This window comes from Balaenoptera acutorostrata, chromosome 10, assembly GCF_949987535.1.
Source record: "Balaenoptera acutorostrata chromosome 10, mBalAcu1.1, whole genome shotgun sequence".
NCBI classification, from domain to species: Eukaryota; Metazoa; Chordata; class Mammalia; order Artiodactyla; family Balaenopteridae; genus Balaenoptera; species Balaenoptera acutorostrata.
The window spans coordinates 84,409,401-84,429,005 of record NC_080073.1 but is presented as its reverse complement, the minus strand read 5'-3'; the positions used below and the strand labels follow the sequence as shown (position 1 = coordinate 84,429,005).

Sequence of the window (19,605 nt, the reverse complement as noted above, 5' to 3'; positions counted from 1 at the left end):
GGAGGCTCTTGTGCTGGACAGTGCAGCTCCAGGGGCTGCACTCTTTGGGGCAGAGGGAAGGTGATGTACAAAATAGTTGGAGTGGAAAGGGAGCGAAACACGGTGGGGTGCTGATCATCCAGTGGAAGAATGGAAGGAGATTTCCTTGGTTTTATCCACAGATGAAGGTGAGTGGATGAAGAACCATGGCTGTTTGATCATTGTCTTGGCTGGCAGTTCAGGAAGGGCATGGGCTGGAAGCCAGGAGACTTGGATTGACCCTAGCCTTGCAACTTTCTAGCTCTGTGACCTTGGGGAAGTCACTTTACCTTTCAGTTTACATTTCCTGTAATCATCACCTGCTCCCAAGCACTGTTTTCAGATTGGATGTAATAATATGAAAATACTAAGCCTTAGATAAATGTGGTTGAACCTGTTTATCTTTTTGATTAATTGAGTTTTCTAAATTATATCAACATTGTGTTATGCTTTCTTGCCTTCTCCCCGCTGCAGTTAAAAACTAAAATTGAAGTACAATGTTACCCAAACTCCAGCGGGGACACTGGCACTGGGAGGTGGTGGTGGGTAGGCGTTTAGGAGAGACCAGCCAGAGTTGAGGAGCTGAGACAAGGAAAGGAGGGTGGAGGAAGGGACCCAGTAAGTGATCATCACACCTGCGGTATCTGAGCAGAGCCGCCGGAACAGAGTTCCCTGGAAGTCAGCATCTCCCACTCTGGCTGGACTTTGCCGCTGCGTGCACACCTCAAAGCCAGAAGTTTATGGCTCCCACCTGCTCAGCCGGACAGGAAGCAGCGTCTCCTCGGCAATTCCCCCCACCCCACTGTGGTCAAGGGAGGGGTTCCAGGAAACCCCATCTCCCTGTGACCACATGGCGTGCTCTGCTCCCCACCCCAGGAGCCGGAAGGACCAGAAGGAGTGGAGAACTGGCTGACGGGGCCACTGTTGGGAAATGCTGGGTAATTCGATACGCCCTGGAGTTTGGACCCGCTCAGCTGATAGGTGGTGGCCAGGACTCTGGGAAGCACAAGAGGTGGAGCCAGGTGGCTTCTCTGTCCGGACACTCCTGCCTTCCCCTCTCTCAGCCTCCCATTCCTTTCCCTCTGTGACTCATAAAAGTGACTCAATTTCAGGGAAAGAGGATTCATGTGGACTGAGGCAGAAGCCTCAGTGGATGGGCTGGGGAAGGCACCATGATGCCCTCCACCCCCTCCCACAAAGGGGCTGCCTGTTCTGAGTGCAAAGGGCCCCTGGAGGAGTCAGTGACCGCCACCTGTGGACACACCTTCTGCCGGCACTGTCTCCCTCCACCCTCCCAGATGGGTGCCCAGCCCTCCGGCAGGGTCCTGCTCTGTCCCCTCTGCAAGGAGAAGGAGCAGACCGAGACCATCTTGGTCCCCGTGCCCCTGGGCCCCCTGGGGGAGACTTACTGCGAGGAGCATGGTGAGAAGATCTACTTCTTCTGCGAGAATGATGCCGAGTTCCTCTGTGTGTTCTGCCGGGAGGGTCCCTCCCACCAGGCCCACGTCGTGGGCTTCCTGGACGAGGCCATCCAGCCCTACCGGGTAAGAAGGGTAGGGTCAGCTTGGGGCTGTTTGAGGCAGGACAGTACCCCAAGGTGGTGAAGGGAATAGGGCGGGGATCTTCATGAAGGGCACAGCTTCCACATCAGGGGACCCCAAGGCTGTTGGGACCCTGGGGCAGTCTCAGACTGAGGGGGACGTGGTTCCTTCCACTTGGATGCGTGGCCTTTCACGTCTTGGGGAAGTTCAGCTCCAGCCCCGAGAAGACCTCGCGGTGACAGAGCACAGAGAATTGTAGCCATGGCTTCACTCTCTAGGGAAGGAAGGAGAGCAGGCTGTCCTGCAGGTCATGGGCAGGGTGGCCTTTGTCTCCCTGGATCCAGACTGGATATGGGGTCTAGCAAGGCCCTGACTGCTGGAGCTCAGAGAGACGACAGGGATGGGGAAGGCATCCAACAAGCACTGCTCTTCTTTTTGAGAAAGGGAGGTGTGGCAGTACAGCAACCCATCTGGTCTTGGGGACATTATCCACTCCTGTCTGCCCCTCAGATCTCTCTCTTGTCACTCAGTCACCAGGTCTGGCAGTGGCCTCCTCAGAAATATCTCTCATCTTTCCCTCTGCCTTTCCCCCACTGCCGAATCCAGTCTCTCACCATCTGTCACCCAGAGGCTCCAACAAGGTCACTGTCTGCATTCTTACCTTTCCCCTCACCCTCCAATCTGCTGCGAGGCAGAGCTTCCCAAAACACAAAGCCCATAATGTCGCTGCCCTGCTCACAATCATTCCGTGGATCCCTAGTGCCCAAAGAAATCTCAAGTCTTTAGCAAGGCATTCAAGGCCACTTGGAGTCGGGATCCTGCCTTTGTCTGTCAGCCACCCTGCCCGGGCACCATGTGTCCAGAGAAACTGACCGTTATGTACCTGCTGTTTGCTGAATTAACACTCTTTCCTGCTTCTAATATTTTTCACATGCAGTTCCTTCCTCCTGGAAAGCTCTCCTCTCCCCTGACTCTTTTTTTTTTTTAAGCCATTTTACCAATTTTTAAGTGTACAGTTCAGAAGCATTAAGTACTCTCCTCCTCCTCTCTTACCCAACTGGAAATTTATCTTTCAAGACCCACTGTAACCGGTTTCTGCTTTCGACACACTTCCCTTGTCCCTACAGGCAGAATTGTCCCCTCCGCTGTGCTCCCATCTCACTGTGTGCACACCTTGATTATTGCATTTGTCCGTTTGTATTTTAATCATTTGTGACCGACTCCATCTCTAGAGGGTGGTCTTTTTTTTTCTAATTTGTTTATTTTTATTTGTTTATTTATTTTATATTTTGGCCGTGCTGTGCAGCTTGCGAGACCTTAGTTCCCTGACCAGGGATCGAACCCAGGGCCCGGGCAGTGAGAGCACCACGTCCTAACCACTGGACCGCCAGGGAAGTCCCGATGGTGGTCTTGTAGGGAGAGGAACTGGGCCTTTTTCACCTTTGAATTCCTCAGCACTTAACGGTGTGCCTGGAACATGGTAGACAATTAATACCTGTGAGTTGAATCATGAATTAAGCCACCTTTTTCTGCCCATTCTTCTCTCCACAGGACCGTCTCAGGAGTCGGCTGGAAGCTCTGAGAACCGAGAGAGATGAGATTGAAGACATGAAGAGCCGGGAAGACCAGAAGCTCCAAGTGCTCCTGGTAAAGGCCATATCATTGGCCGCCTTCTCCTTTGGGGGTTTTCTTGTTTTTTCTTTTCTTTTTAATTAATTTTCAACTGTTTGATTTCTATTTGGTTGTTTTCCAAATATGCTTTTTCAGTTTTCTTTTTTTTTTCTCTCTTTCAAATTAATTATTTTTCCTATTATTCCCATTGTCTTTAAACCTTTTAAATATATTTCTAATATCTGAAGTTTATATGATGTTTAATTTCTTCTGACCCTTCATCCTGTTGCTTATTTTCTTGTGAGCTTTCCTTGTGGTTCTCACATTTGGGGACCCCACATCTGGGATGTCTCCAGTCAACACCTTTCTTTCTTTGTTCCAAGGGGGGCAGGGTGGCTGATCCACACAGGAGTGAGGGCCATGTGATCCGCCAGTATCTGGAAGGAGTACTGGCTTCTCAGTTTGATCACTCCTCTGGATCCTTCTCTTGTTTACTTCTGGTCCTAAGAAGTTCCCAAATTTTCCCATCAGCTCTTTTGGACATTTTAAGGATTCTTGTAACTTTTGAGAGTTTTTAGTTGTCTGCATTAAATGACTTTTGGGAATATATATAATTTTGTTCTAAAACATCAAATATCCACCTAGCATCCATGAGTAAAATATTTCACACAGACATTTGTGACAGAACAGTGTCTTGTAAGAAATCCTGATTTTCTTCATTTAGAACACCACTCCCCCCCATATATCATATGATAATGTCGTTATTTGTAGAGTGTAACTATTTTCTTAATTCTTGAAAGTGTTTTTATGTTTTGCACAAATTTCTGAAGTGATAATCCTCCACTCTAATGAATAACACATGTACATGGCCAGAATTACTGTTTTTCTTTTCTTTCTTTTAAGGGTGCATTTTCCTCCCCCAACCCCAGTTTTATTAAGGTATAATTGAGAAATAAAAATGCATATGCTTAAGGTGTGCAACATGATGTTTTGACATATGTATACATTGTTTCCTGTAACATTAAGGTAGTTTTGGTAGAATTAGGTGGATTTAGTCTTTTGTCTCTAGTTTCAATGCTTCCTCCTTAGCACTTCTTTGACTCTGTAAAAGCAATCTCAGTTGGGATTTTCTGTCTAATCCAGTAGCTATTTAAAACGATCCTAAGTTCAATTTTCATGCAGCTAGGTAGTACTTATTGGTTATACATTAACTGAAGGTTTTTTAAATTATTATTCCCAGTGCTGAGAAAATATGACCTGTAGGATTTCATAAAGTTAATGGCACTTTTTTTAGGCCTAAAACCTTGCAATGTTAAATAATATTTTCTGAAATATTAAATGTTAAATAGTATTTGAAAATAATAATTTAATTTAATAACTTTAATCATTATTTGAAAATAATAATTTTCAAATAGTATTTGAAAATTATGTCCATACTGTTTAGTGCTCAAAAATGCTTTTCATAAGTCTACCTGACTAGTCAAACTTCAGAATAAAGTTATTTGACACTTTATTTATTTGTTTTTAAAATTCACTTTATTTAAACAAAAACAATTTACCCATTTCTCCCACTTGGAAATCCCCATTTAGGGATTTTCTTAACAGACTCTGGGGAAGCTTGTTGTCTAGTATCCATTGCCTGGCTGGGAGGAACAGGCCAACTGTTCTTATTCACCTCCCTGCCTCTGCAGAAGGGCATTTGGGGTCAAGGTTATGGAATCCCAGAACATGAGAGCTGGAAGTGGTTCTGACATCTTCTAATCCCGGATCTGTCTTGCCAGCCATTATTTTTCAGAGCAGAAAATTGACGTCCAGAAAAGTGCTGCTCCCAAGGTCAGACGGCAAAGCCGTCTCACAATGAAATGGCTAGAACCTGGGTCTCTTGACCCTTAGTCCATTGCTCTTCCCATTACAGTCTGTCTGCCTGAAAGCATTGCCTTCAGATAGGAAGCTTGCGGCCAGAAAGTGTATATCAGTGTCTGCATTCCAGTACTGACCACAAGGCTGACCCTGCGGACAGTAGGCTGATGGTGAGGTGATATCTGCCTCCCTCCCATCTCTTCTCTCATGCTACAAATTTTTCCGGGAGGAAATCCACAGTGTGGGAATTTCTGGTGCCTTCACCAAGGAGACAGAGTTTGGGGACAGGAAGATGTCTCCAGCATCCCTCAACTCCCATCAAAATATGCCCTGTAGATGGCGACCTCGGTGGCTAAGAACAATGCCACACTGTGCTCTAATCACAGCTTCCTTTCGCTTCAACTGCTCTCTAAGAGATCATCTCCACCTGACTCTAGGGATGGTATGGGAGGGTTAGGATGGTATTGCAGATGTGGAAGGATGTTTGAAAAGTTCAACATGGCTCTGAGAGTATAATGTGCATTATTATTAGAATCTCTAGGTGAGACAAGAGCATCGCCCTCATCGTTGGTAAGTTTATCCTGACACCCACCTACTTGTACCACAGTATTATTTGGGAGAGCGAACCTTGGAACTAATTACTCCCTATCCCTTTTAATCAAGTTCATAGATGATCCTCTGGGAACGCAGCTCTGTGAGCTTCTCCCTAACCATGCCTGTCTTTCTACCCCTCGCAGACTCAGATTGAAAGCAAGAAGCAGCAGGTGGAAGCGGCTTTTGAGAGGTTGCAGCAGGAGCTGGGGGAACACCAGCGTCTCCTGTTGGCCAGGCTGACGGAGCTGGAGCAGCAGATCTGGAAGGAGAGGGGCGAGTATATCTCGAAGCTCTCTGAGGAAGTCACCCGGCTTGGAGCCCAGGTCAAAGAGCTGGAGGAGAAGAGTCAGCAACCAGCAAGTGAGCTTCTACAAGTGAGAGACAGCCCACCAGCTCGTGGGAAAGGAGAGGGAGTCCACAGGAAGGGGACACCATGCTGGGGGCTGGAAGATGCTGGAGAAAGACAGGAAAGGGAAGCAGAGATTACTTCTAATGAGAGGGACTGATGGTTATTGGGTTCCTTCGGCCCAGAGAGGTTACGGAGATGTAGTCCCAGAAAGGCTAGATGACTTTCCCATGTCATGCACCATGGTCACGCCAAGGGCTTTGGAGTGAACTTTGTAGTCAAGGGCTTGAGTGTCAGCTCATCTAGCTGTGTGACATTGGCAAATCTTGTAACCTCTCTAGACATGGGGATAATCATAGCACCTCCCTCATAGGGTTGTTGCAAAGACTGTAAAAAAAAAAAAAAATGCATGCAAAATGTTTAGCGTAGTCCCTGGCTCACTGAAAGGACTCAGTAAACAGTGCCTGTTGTGATTATCATTATATTATCCTGTTTCACATCAGGTCTGGCTGATAACTGAAGGCCTGGTCCCTGCTAACCACCATCTCCTAATTGTTGGAGGCAGAACACACTCCTAGGATGAGGCAGAGACAGAGAAAGCAGCTCAGATGAACTGACAACACAGTCCCACATTAGTACGGAAGCATGATGTAAATGAACAGTCTGATGAGTAGGTAATTAGAAAGATCACCTCTCTGGAGGAGGAGAGTTTTGAGCTGAGATGCTAACGAAGAAAGGATGTACAGAATCCCTGATGGGAAGAATGTGTGGAAACTAAGTGTATCTTTTTCTTTTGTAGGATGTCAGAGTCAACCAGAGCAGGTAGGGCCCACTGCCCAGTCCCACCTGCTTTACACTTGACATTGAGACTGAAGGGGGAGGGGCACTCACTGACTCCCTCCACCCCGCCCCCACAGGTGGCTACCCAGAAAAGCAAAAGCACTCGGACAGATACACTCTCTCATCCACTCACACATAAACAGCCCCAATTTACTGAGGTTTGTATTCTAAGGTTCCTTTTTAAACTGATTGTTTGGTATTGGGGATGCACTTTTTTCCCTGAGAAGTGAAGTTATAAATAACAATTACATTAGGCTGATCCAGGAACATTTTATTTAATCCCTGGAATTATTAGTGCTTAAGTCAGTATTTAACACCGTTTAAAATGTCAGTCTAAAAAAAAATAATAAATAAAAAAAAATAGCCTAAGGGGAAATATTTTGTATAGAATATGATAAGCACAAAACTTGGGAAGACCAGTCCGTTCTTTCAATCATTTTTCCCACTCAACTTTCCCATTTCTTCAAAATTGCAAATGCTACAATAAAAGGACAGCTACCAGCAGCTGAGAGGCATTACAAATAGCAGGGCTCCTTTCCTTTCTAAACATCAGCAGTCTGCCGTGGGCTGAGCAGAGACACAGCAGCTAGGGAAGACTTCTTATATACTGTGTGCCCGTGTACGTGTAGGGGGGGCTGAACGCAGCTGTCCATGAATCAGGAAGTTCTCTAAACATACTTTCAAAGAGTGTCAGAGATATAGATCTAGAAGGGCCTTCAAGGTCTTCTGGTCTGATGAAGAAGCTAAAACCTAGAGGGGAAGTGCTTGCCCCAGGTCACACAGAGACTGACAAGCAAAGACTGAGCCGGAACCAGAATTGAGGGCTTTTTCACTGCAGTATAGGATTTCTTTCACCTCCTATTTTCACCCCTGCACAACCCCTTTCCCTTTGTACGGAACAGCACACAAATTAGAAAGACTGTGTAAGGCTGTTTTTCAAATGGTACTGTACCGCCCTCTAGAGGCTAATGATCTCTTCCCTTTTGGTCCCCACATGTCGATTCTCTTAAAGCACCTACCTCTAATTCTTGAGGAGGGGTTACCATTAGTTCCTCTTAGGTCTAGCTGAAATGCTCTTGCTTTAGTAGCTACACATTTCCAGCAAAGATAAAGGGATGATACTCAATCTAATTATTCACCACAGATGCCAAGATTCTTTAGTCTGATTTTAGCCTCATTGGGTCTGGATGACCCAAACATTATTTTTGGAATTAGAACCTAACTGGTTACCAACTTGTCTGCAGGTATGAGATGACGACTTTTGTGAGTCCAGAGGCCATTTCTCCTGACCTTGTCAAAAAGATCCGCGATCTCCACAGGAAAATACTCACCCTCCCAGAGATGATGAGGGCGTTCTCAGGTAAACAGGAAGGGGCAGCAGCTTTCCCCATTCCCATCAGTTGCCCATCTGCCTTCCATCCAGCTCCATCTTTCCCCACCTTCCAAACCTGGCTTCCATCCCCTAAGACATCTTCCATCCCTTAGGCCCTCCTTTAGTGATCCTACTCTGCCCAGGGAGACCATTCCCTCGAGCATCTCCTCTCCCCAAGGACAGGCACTGCACTGAGAGGCAGGAAGGTGAGGACTACATCTCTTTCATAGCAGAAGCCGAGCCTTCTCCTGTCCCTGATCTCACATTGTTCCCAGGCCACACCGCCCTTTTGGGTGCCTATAAGAAATAATAAGTCACAGATCTTTCTATTTTTACTTCCCTCAGAAAACTTGGTGCATCATCTGGAAACAGATACAGGTAAACACTTGGGGGCTTCGGGAGCCGTTCTTTCCTTTTTCTGTTTGTGAATTCATCCTTTCAATCCAAGGCAGCAAACAGAGCAATTAAAGATATGAACTCTGGAGCCCGATTGCTTGGGTTCTCTATTCCAGCTTTTGCTCGTTATGAGACACTAACAAGTCATTAAGCCTCTTTGTCCCAGTTTCTTTATCTATAAAATAGAAAATATAATAGTACCACCCCACAAGTAGCTGAAGATAAATGAATTCATGTATGCAAAAAGCTTCATATAATACCTGGCACATAGTAAGTGCTCAATTAATATTAGTTACTTGTATAGATATTATTTATTCAAAAATATTTATCAAGTGCTTGGTTTTTTTTGCCCAGCACTGTGCTGGACTCTTTATTGACTTGGACAAATATTGAACAATTTTTAAAATAGCATTTACTTTTAAATTGGTGCTTAATTTAGAAACTATTCCCCAAACATCACCTCATTCTGCTTCTCAAATTAATGTGCAGAAAACTCACCTGGGGATCTTGTTAAAATGCGGATTCTGATTCACTAGGTCTGGGATGGGGCCCAAGATTCTGCATTTCTAATAAGCTCCCAGGCACAGCGGATGCCCCTAGTCCATGGACCGCACTTTGAGAAGCAAAGCCTTATAGCACAGCACCACTTGCGGGTCAGGTAGAGCTGTCGTCCTCTGCCTCCTGGAACAAAAGGGGGAACTGAGGTTCTGAGAAGCCGGGACAATGGCAGGCTGCACAAGGCCGGTGCTCCTTCTGCCTCGCACTCACAGCACACGTGCTCTAGGGGCATTTTTTGTGCCGCCAGCTCTGTTGATGGCCACGCCTTCCTCCCAATAGGGGTTGTCACTCTGGACCCTCAGACCGCCAGCCAGAGCCTGGTCCTCTCCGAGGACAGGAAGTCTGTGAAGTATACCCGGCGGAAGCAGAACCTGCCCGACAGCCGCCTGCGCTTCGAGGGTCTCCCGGTGGTGCTGGGCTCCCCCGGCTTCTCCTCGGGGCGCCACCGCTGGCAGGTGGAGGTGCAGCTGGGAGACGGCGGCGGCTGCACGGTGGGGGTGGTCGGGGAGGAGGTGAGGAGGAAAGGGAAGCAGGGTCTGAGCGCCGAGGAGGGCGTCTGGGCGGTGATCCTCTCCCACCAGCAGTGCTGGGCCAGCACCTCGCCGGGCACCGACCTGCCGCTGAGCGAGATCCCGCGCCTCGTGGGCGTCGCCCTGGACTACGAGGCGGGGAGCTTGGCCCTGCTCGACGCCGAGACCCAGGCGCCCATCTTCACCTTCACCGCCTCCTTCTCCGGCAAAGTCTATCCTATCTTCGCTGTCTGGAAAAAAGGTTCTTGCCTTACTTTGAAAGGCTGAGGCTGAGCGTCCGAAGGGCGGTGCAGCGCCCGGGGATCCAGCTCCAACCCCTGGGCGAGTCGTCATGCCCAAGACGGCGGGAGGACACAGGATCTCCGAGTCCCCGTGGCTTTGTAATTTTTTCACTTTATTTATCTTATGTCCTTCAACTCCCTGACGTTCCTGGTCCCCTCTGCTGACGCTCCTGCCTTCTGTGCACCTCCGAGTGGAGAACCAGAGGCAGGCGAGGCTGTGCCCAGGACACCCGCAAAGCTGGGGAGCCAGTGGGTTTTTAAGGGGAAAAAAATCTAAAATAAAACTGTTTAAAGCTTCAAAATAACCGTCATGGGAAAAAGCAGAATTTTGTGGAGTTTGCACTAATTTTTTCAGTTGCCTGTTTTTATTTGGGCTTACACATGGAGATACTTCCGCCTTTACAGACCTTAGGGCCTCTTCATCCAGCCCTGGGTGGACCCAGGTCACCTTCCTCTCTGCTCGTTTCTCTTTCGCATAGAGAATGTCCTAAATAAGTGCGCCACCCACCCAGACTCCTGCGTTTCATGTGTCTAATCAGTGCTGATGGGGCTGAAGGAAAGGCTTAAAGCCAGTGGAATCTCTGTGACCCAGACACATCCTGCCGGTTGTTTTACTCAGGACTTGCCTGAGGGCAGTCTAGCCAGATCCCATTCTTCAATAAAACGAGGCTTGTGTTCAGTTCTAACTAACCTCTTAAATATTTATTATTGTTACTGTTGTTACTATTATTGGACACAGAAACTAACCACACATTAAAATACCTTCACAAAGTATGAATCTCTGTAATGATGATTCTCACACCACCTCCACCCTTTCTGATTCTAGCTCTCTTTCAGGTTTAACACTTACATTCCCACCCTCCCACCCCAAGCTCCGAAAAAATCTACATTCATCCCCAGTCAGGTTCCCTCTAGTATAGATCTATGTGCAAGATTACCTTTTGTATCGTATGAGCCCTGCTCCTGAAGTGTGGGGTCAGATGGCTTAAAGATACTCTAAGCGCTGGTACCATATGTGAATTTCATTACAAAATTGTAATACGAATCACTGGGATGTGAATAATTACCCCTAATTTAACTGAGCAAATAGAAGTCCTTGATACAAAAGAAGCCAGATGTATTGGGGTTTCTTCTGTCACCTTGTGTGACAAGCAGAACCACACTGTGTTTAACCCAGAAAAAAATCAAATTGTTTGGTAGTCCAACTTAGTAGTAGTAGTAACAGTAGTAGTATTGCCTAATGTTTATTATAAAAGTAGTATATACTGTACTCCTGGTTTTAAAAAGATTCAAACATTTTCAAAGAGTGAAAAGTCCCTCTCTCCACTTCACTTCCTCTTATCACATCTTGTAGATAACCACTGGTAAAACATTTTTGTTTATCCTGCCAGTTTTGTAGACAAGTGTATTTAGCTTTTTTTTTTAACAAATATGAGATTATACCATAAATACTCTTCACAATCCTCCCCCTCAAAGAAAAACGATATGCAGCACATGCCTCATTGTAACACTTGTCAAACATTACCCAAGTCAAAAGTTATTTTTCAAAAATACACATCTTCCTTTGAACCTTTTAACAAACCTGTGAAATACAGAGGACTTACTTTGTTTTTCTCGTTCTGTGGTTGAGAAAACTGGCACAAGTTAAAGGAACTTGTCTGACAGGTTTCCCAGCTGGTCTTTGTAATCTTCAGGAAGTGGAATCCGAAGGTCCTGGTCCTCCGTGCCTCAGTCCAGTGACCTTACGAAGAAGCTCAGAATTTCCAAACAGACAGGTCATGATGGGGCTTTGTTTCATTTTCTCTGCCCTGAGCTAGTGTTTTTGTCAGACAAGACTTTTTGGTTGAGTATGAAAGAGAAAAAACAAATGAACGACTTACACTGTATTTCCAAGCCTCTAGTACTTCTCATTTTAAGAGGAGAATCTTAGTCTCCTCAAGTGAAAAAGAGATTTAAAAAAAACAAAACAAAACAAAAAACCTGTTCTATCAGATTATTATGAGTTTTAAATAGATTATCAATGTAATATGGTTCTGGAACCCAGTTCCAATGTGGGGCAGCAGTGGGGGGATGGGATGGTTTCCCCACATCACCAGCAATTCTCTGGACACCAGCCACGTGTCCTACAAGTCAGCTCAATTCTGACACTATCTACCTGGAGATATCATCAGATTCCACAGGTTAGGGATTCAGTCCCACAGGACCATCCTCCACTTCAGAGGCCAGTTTAAAGTCCAGGCTGTTACCTGTACATCTGACCCACTGGCTATAAATCAGAGGTTCCCACGACCCCATCCTTGGGTTCAATGAACGTTCTAGTGTGGCTCACAGAACTCAGGAAATCTGCTCACTCACTAGATTACTGATTTATTACAAAGGATATTAAAGGGTATGAATCAATATCCAGATGAAGAGATACATAGGGTGAGGTCTTGGACAAAGGGGCTTCTATTCTTGTGGAGTTTGGGGCCCAGCACAGTGGCACATGGAAGCATTCTTGTTCCCCATCTGGAAGCTCTCCGAACTCCCTCCCTTTTGGGTTTTTATGGAGGCTTCATCACACAGGCACAGTTGATTAACTCACTGGCCATTGGTGATTGATTCAACCTCTAGGCCCTCTCCCCTCCCTGGAAATCAGGGGAAGAGACTGAAAGTTCCACCCCTTTTCCTGGTTGGTTTCCCTGGCAACCAGCCCCCATCCTTAGTTGATTTCCAAAAGTCACCTCATTAACATAAAGCCAGTTGTTATTCATAACAAGCCGCCCATTTCACCTTTATGGCTCTGAAGCATTTTCAGGAACTGAGGACAAAAGATCAAATATTATAACAAAAGATGCTCCCATTGTTTTTATCCTTCAGGAAATTCTGAGGGTTTAGGGAGCTGTGAGCCAGAAACTGTGGACAAAGACCAAACATATATGAGAAATACATCTGAATGACCAAATATATATTTCTTACAAATCACAATATTGCAACATGTAATGGGACTGGTACAGCGCTTGGCATTTAGTAAGCAGCTAATGTTGCTCGTGAAGTTGGGGCAACTTCCCTTAGAATGAGACCCTGGAAGGAAGCTCAGTGATTGATGTCTCAGATGACTGGTCTTCAAAGTCAGAATTACACTGGTATAAACCACTTAAATGTGCACCAAACAGAACCTATTTATCAATAGAAGTAAGGAAATCCTCAATTATCCTTTCTTTTTCTCATGTGTGATAGAGAATTCTGTGGTCAAAGTCAAAAACTTGGGATAAGTCCAGCACTCTAGGACAAACATAACCGAGGTAGCAGAACTAGAACCTCAGATACTCAGAGCCATGGGTGAAGGAAGGAGTGGAGCCAGGAGTGGCCTCTGATCATGGCCAACTTTCCTGCATCTCTAGGGCTGGATGTCCCCTGAATTCATAAAGAAGTGCAGCTTCATTGCCTGGGGGTCAGAGTAGGCAATTTTAAAAAAATAAAAATAAAAAAGAAACGTATTCTAATTCACAGAAGAACAAAAAAATTAAACTAATGAGAACTGCCGTGTAGATTATCTTTAATTGGGGACTATGGGGCTATCACCAGTGAATATTATTTTTGTAAATTCTCTCCCACCGCCATTAGAAAGAAGACACAAGAGCTAATTATCCTTATGATGACAATAAAGCCATTGCCACCAGCACCATCCCCTCACAGCAGTCTCTTTGTATAGGTATTCTGAGACTGGGTGAGTGGCTCTAAGAACTATGCAGAAGAAACAGTGAATGCAAACAAGTCAAGGTGCCCCCCCGGAGATGTGAATGCCTCCTGTTTTGATCTTGGCTCAGTCAATGACTTTGACCTTGGAAAAATCATCCAATTTGCCCAGGGCCTAAAGAGCGATGGGATCCCTTCTAACTCTGAGACCTCGTGACTTACCTCCCCTCCTCAGGGAGCTGTCCATCTAAGGAAGTGAAGAGTGAGTGCTGCTTCTACCCTCTAAGTATCACCTTGTATCTCATAGGAATGGGGACTAATTTCAGATACTTCCTTCTAGGTCTCTTGGGAAAGCAATGACCTCACACCTTTGTGCTCAGTGAAAACCATGGGCTCTAGAAACAGGAAGACCTTGATTCATACCCTGACTCAGGTTTTAGTTGTGTGACCTTTAGTGGTGAGACCTTAATCTCCCTGAGCTTCTAGACTCCTGGTCTGAAAACTGGGAACAAGAACCCACCTTAGGATTGTTATCAGGAATAAATGAGACAATACATGTAAAAGTGCTGAGCACATTGCCTAGTGCAGTGCAAGTATCAACAGTGCCGCTGCTAACAATGACTTAAAATCGTGGAGCTGGGAAGAGCCTCAAGGGATGATCAGATCCAGGTTTCTATCTTTAGGCAGAATCTAAGGATGTCCTTTTACAGATAAGGCAACTAAAATACAGAAAATTAAAGAAATGAGAAAATGGCTATTTTTTTTTTTCCCCAAGAAGGTCAAGAGCTATCAGGGGCTATGTGTTCCTCAGAGTCACTGCAGGTTTGCTATGGGAGTTTTTGAAATTTTCATCTTAAATTTATAGCTGATGAGTATAACTCGCCCTGAGCTTCACCACATTGTAAGCTAACTATCATGTTAAAAACCAATTACATTCCTGCCAGTGGCACTATGAGCGATTGGTCAGAATTTTCTTTTTTTTTTTTTCAGTTTCACAAGATAACAGATGAGTACACTGACCTACTCAAGGAATTTTGTTTTTACTCTTTAAATCCTGAGCGGCTGTGAGAGTCGAGACTGAGACTGGAATACAGCCAGGTCCCTGTGAGGACTGCACATTCCGAGAATGGATAAATTGGGGGAAAACCACCCAGTGGCACAGGAGATGGGAGGGGAGCTTTTCCTGGGAATCCTTCTGAGAAACAGAATCCCTGGCCTAGTGTATGGATAATGTTTTCGTTTGTGGGATACGAACCCCCAAGCCAAAAAATAAATATAAAGTGGTATTAGACCGGTATTACATCTGAGTTCCCTGGTTGAAGCACTGCATAGAATGCTCTCAAAAAGCCCTGCTGAAGAGGAGCTCAAAATAAGTTACTAAAAACACATGAAGAAATGACCCCCTTCCACACCAGAAGACACAAACTGGGAGTACAACCCCAAGAACTTCAACTATAGAACAATCTAAAAGAGACTAAAAATGGGAATTTTTAAATGATTAAAGAACGAAAAGGAAAGAAAATAACATGAAAATCTAGTGCTAAGAACCAAGTAGAACTAGACATAAAAATATAAATGAAAATAGTCTTATTGACTTGGTCAAACAATAGATTAAATGCAGATGCAGAGACAGTTTACGAATTGAGGAAATGAATGTAAATGACAGAGAGATAATGAAATGGAAAAGCGGAGAAAAATTAAGACATCTGAAGAATGGAACGTGAAGCTCCAAAATATGACTTACAGGAGTTCCAGGAGGAGAGACGAGAGAAAATTGAGAGAAGCAGTATTTTAGGAGACACTGAGTCTGAGTTTTCCAGAACTGATAAGAGGTAGCAAGCATAGATTCAAGAAACACAGGCACTGAACAGGATAAATAATGACAAACCTACCCCTAGACACAGAAACTGAACAAAAGAAAGACAGAAAAATCTGAAAAGTAGCAAGAAGGAGAAGACGTCCCAAGGAGCAAGTCAACCGTCAGCAGACTTCTCAACAGCAACAATGGAGGCCATGGAATAGACCCTTGACCTTCTTCTTCTTCTTTTTTTTTTACAGTGCAAGTGCATTGGATTTTAATCTTTAATATCTAACATTGCTTTAGGACATGTTTTCTCTGAACCAGAAACAGAATGCTAATTGCATAAAAATATACACATAGAAAAAGTAGTTCTCCATTTTCCCGGGAAAAAAACAGTAACTTCTAGAATACTCAAGTGTTTTGTTTTAATTATAAAGCCTTGGTCATCTCATTTATTAGATCTGTAACATGCATATTTAAACATTATTAGACAAGCGTTAACAATTTATAAATGTAAGGTGCCATTACTGAGTAAGTAGATTCTCCTGTGAATGGATGTGTCCCTTCTCCCACCAACAAGGCAGCAATATGGTTAGTTTAATTTCATGAGTACATGATCCATTGCTGCAAACGTTAATTCTCTTCTCCACCCTGTGCTTATCTGTGCATGTATGTGAGCTGGTTAGATCGCATGGGCAACCTCTCTAACTTCAATAGTAAGAGGAGCTGGGCTTGGGCTTTCGATGCAGACTGACCGTGTCTGTCTGCATCAAGTTATCTGACCTATCCTTGGTAGCAAGCACTCTTTGAACTGCTTCCACAAAGCCCGCTGCGACATTCGTGGCATCTTTTGCACTTGTTTCAAAGTAAGGAGAGTCGCCGTTGTCCCTGCACCAGGCTTGTGCTTCTTCTGCAGACACCTGCCGCTCTCTGATGTCAACCTTGTTACCCAAAATCACAAAAGGAAAGCTTTCGGGCTCTTTCACATCCGCATATGAGTTCTTTTTTCCAGTTACTCAAGTTCTGGAAGCTTTGAGAATCATCGACGCAGGCAACAGTCAGAACCTCTGTAAAATGGCGTCCTTAGGCTTCTGAATCGCTCTTGACCGGACGTGTCCCAAATCTGCATGGTAACAAAATGTCCATCCACCTCCAAATCTTTACTTAAAAATTCCACACCTATTGTATGGAAGAGCTGGGTATCAAACTTATTAGTCACATATCTGTTCATTAGAGAACTCTTCCAACTCCACCATCTCCAAGGAGAATTACTTTAAAAAGCGATGATTTTCCTGCCATTATTAATCTCAAGATCTCTGATTTCAGAACCCTTAATTGTTCAGTTCAAACATCATCATTATCTCTAGGACTGTCTGGAAGATTCACCTGGACACGGACAACAGGGAAAGCGGTTCACCACTGTGCTGGGCTCATTATAGGAGTGCAGGGAGTTTCTCGCGGCCACACGGAGGAAGCCTGGGAGCTCCGGTCCGGTCAAGCACCCGGCAGGCAGGACGCATCGGTGGCACTGCTGACCCTCGAACTTCTGAAAGAATTGCCATTAAACTAAATTTCCGTTCTCAGTTAAATTCTAGCTCCAGAATGAGGAGGAAATGAAATTCACAGAGGAAAAAAAAGGTAGTTTACCACAAACCTTTGCTGAGAGATCTCCTCACATTTCCCTCTCAGGAAGAGGGAAGTTAAACCCAGGAGGAAGGGGGGGGGGCGGTGGGGGGATGCAAGAGGCAGCCATAAGAAGGGACACTGATGAACATGTGAGAAGCAGAAGGAAGCATTAACTCCATAGAACAACGATAATAGTGACTAACTGGAGGCATATTAAGACAAGGCGTGTACAAGATTGTTTTCAGACATCAAATTTTTATTTCAGACATCAAAATATGAAGGAAGGGACTTCCCTGGTGGCCCAGTGGTTAAGGATCCGCCTGCTAATGCAGGGCACACGGGTTCGAGCCCCGGTCCGCGAAGATCCCACATGCCGCAGAGCAACTAAGCCCGCGCCCCTAGAGCCCGTGCTCTGCAGCAAGAGAAGCCACCGCAATGAGAAGGCCATGAGCCGCAACCAAAGAGTTAGCCCCGGCTCGCCGCAACTAGAGAAAGCCCGCGCAGCAACAAAGACCCAACACAGGCAAAAATAAATTAAAAAAAAAAAAAGAAAAAAAATTTTTTAAATATGAAGGAAAACCTGTATGAGACGTAAAAGTAATCATGGTTTACCTCATGGTGTAAATCGCTTGGACATACACATGGTAATGAACATATTCAAGTACTGGGTTGGCCAAAAAGTTCGTTCAGTTAATGAATACGTTGTTCAAGAAAGTTCTTGGTGAAAATGAAAAATGTGTCTTATTTTTACTTAAAACTGAACGAACTTTTTGACCAACCCTATACTTACCCGATGTTAGGTCTACATTGAAGGGATGGGAATGCGTGGGGAGTGTGTGTGTGTGTGTGTGTGTGTGTGGTGAGAAACAGGGAGAACAGAGCTAAATCTTCCTTCTCCACAGTGTAAAATTAGAGGATAATGCCCCAAACTCATGTTATTTACAAAAAGTGAAGGTGAACACCAAAATAGTCTGCTAAAAAGGATGAACTAGGCGACTGGGGAGAGGAATAGGGCAGGGCACACTGTTCTTTTTTCCTCTGTAATAAGCACTGTAGATATATTTGACCATATGTGCAGGTGTAGCTCATAAAAAACAACTTAAAAATATGAATATAAAAATTTTTTAAATCTGTTGAATTAATGTTGCTGGCAACTTTCTGTACTAGGATGGCATCATATATTTTTATTATTACACATTTTTATTATTTTGCAAGGGTCTTCTATACCGACACTTTATCTTCTACAGTTTATTTTAGAAGTATGACACTCATAAAACTCATTAAAGCAACAATGACCTGAATGCATTAATACTTTGTTCAAATGGCAATGTTCCCATTTTAATAACTATTAGCTTTTAATTATATAATAATCACCTACAAGTTTCAAAAATCTCTCACTGTTGTATAAAAGCTCTTTCCAAGAAAGGGTAAAAGGCAATTTGAGAATATGAAATTATTTCATAAATAAAGGGTTAGTAGTGTATAATTTTAGGGGACAGTTCACATCAACCAACAAAATAAATTTAAATTTTCAAGAATATGCTAGTAATCAGATGCAGAAAGACAAACATCATATGACACCACTTATGTGTGGAATAAGATGATACAAATGAACTTATTTACAAAACGGAAACAGACTCACAGACTTCAAAAACAACCTTATGGTTATCGAAGGGGAAAGGGGCAGGGAGGGATAAATTAGGAGTTTGGGATTAATATATACACTACTATATGTAAAATAGATAAGCAACAAGGACCTACTGTATAGCACAGGAAACCTTACTCAATATTCTTTAATAACCTATACAGGAAAAGAATCTGAAAAAGAATGGATATATGTCTATGTATAACTGAATCACTTTGCTGTACACCTGAGACTAACACAACACTGTGAATCAACTATACTCCAAAATAAAATAAAAAATTTAAAAGAGATTATGCTAAGAAATATTGTCTCCCAAGATTCAAACGTGAATTAAGACATTATAATTAATTATGCATGTCTTATTTCTAATAATCGACACATTTTACATATATGTATTTAGAAAGAAAAAATAAATTTAAGAGGGAAAACATTCATGAGTCCACAAATGAGAGCACAGGGAAGAAATATGCTCTTTGCCATTAGTATAATCTTAGACGTACTTTCTGTAATCCTCCCTCTTCTACCTTGCAGATGGCAATTTTTAAAAAATCAAAAAGAACAGACAAAAAATGGTGAGATAGTTGAATGTTAGGAGGCAGAATTGAATCTCTGTAGGTTATATTTCCTTTGGGGCACCGCTTATTTTCCAGGGAAGAACTGTGGGTGTGTCGTGCTGGACATTACCCTGCTCGCAGGAGCCCCATGCTCCACAGGTGCTGGATCTCAGCGCAGGGCCACCACTGCAGGAGGGGAAGAGCAAGGTGGAACCTTGGCGTTGGCTGATCTGTGTCCCATGGGGAGCTCTTCTCTGGGGAGTTCCACAAATGACAGCATGTGTGCAAGCAGAGTTGCAGAGTTCTAAAGGACCCAGAAGGGGCACAGTAGAAAAACCCTGTGCTACTGCTATC

General features: G+C 44.2%; 1 protein-coding gene and 1 pseudogene across 1 annotated transcript; one reads left to right on the top strand and one right to left on the bottom strand.

Annotated features, from left to right (window-relative positions):
- Positions 1–1,193: 1,193 nt before the first annotated feature.
- TRIM15 (tripartite motif containing 15) lies at positions 1,194–9,933 on the top strand. The gene is made up of 7 exons (XM_007179097.2): positions 1,194–1,562; positions 3,111–3,206; positions 5,768–5,998; positions 6,770–6,792; positions 8,055–8,170; positions 8,528–8,560; positions 9,416–9,933. The coding sequence occupies exons 1-7, from the start codon at positions 1,194–1,196 to the stop codon at positions 9,931–9,933; spliced, it is 1,386 nt and encodes a 461-aa protein (XP_007179159.2).
- Positions 9,934–15,899: 5,966 nt separating this feature from the next.
- Positions 15,900–19,531, bottom strand: LOC130709020 (ras-related protein Rab-9A-like; annotated as a pseudogene).
- Positions 19,532–19,605: the final 74 nt, after the last annotated feature.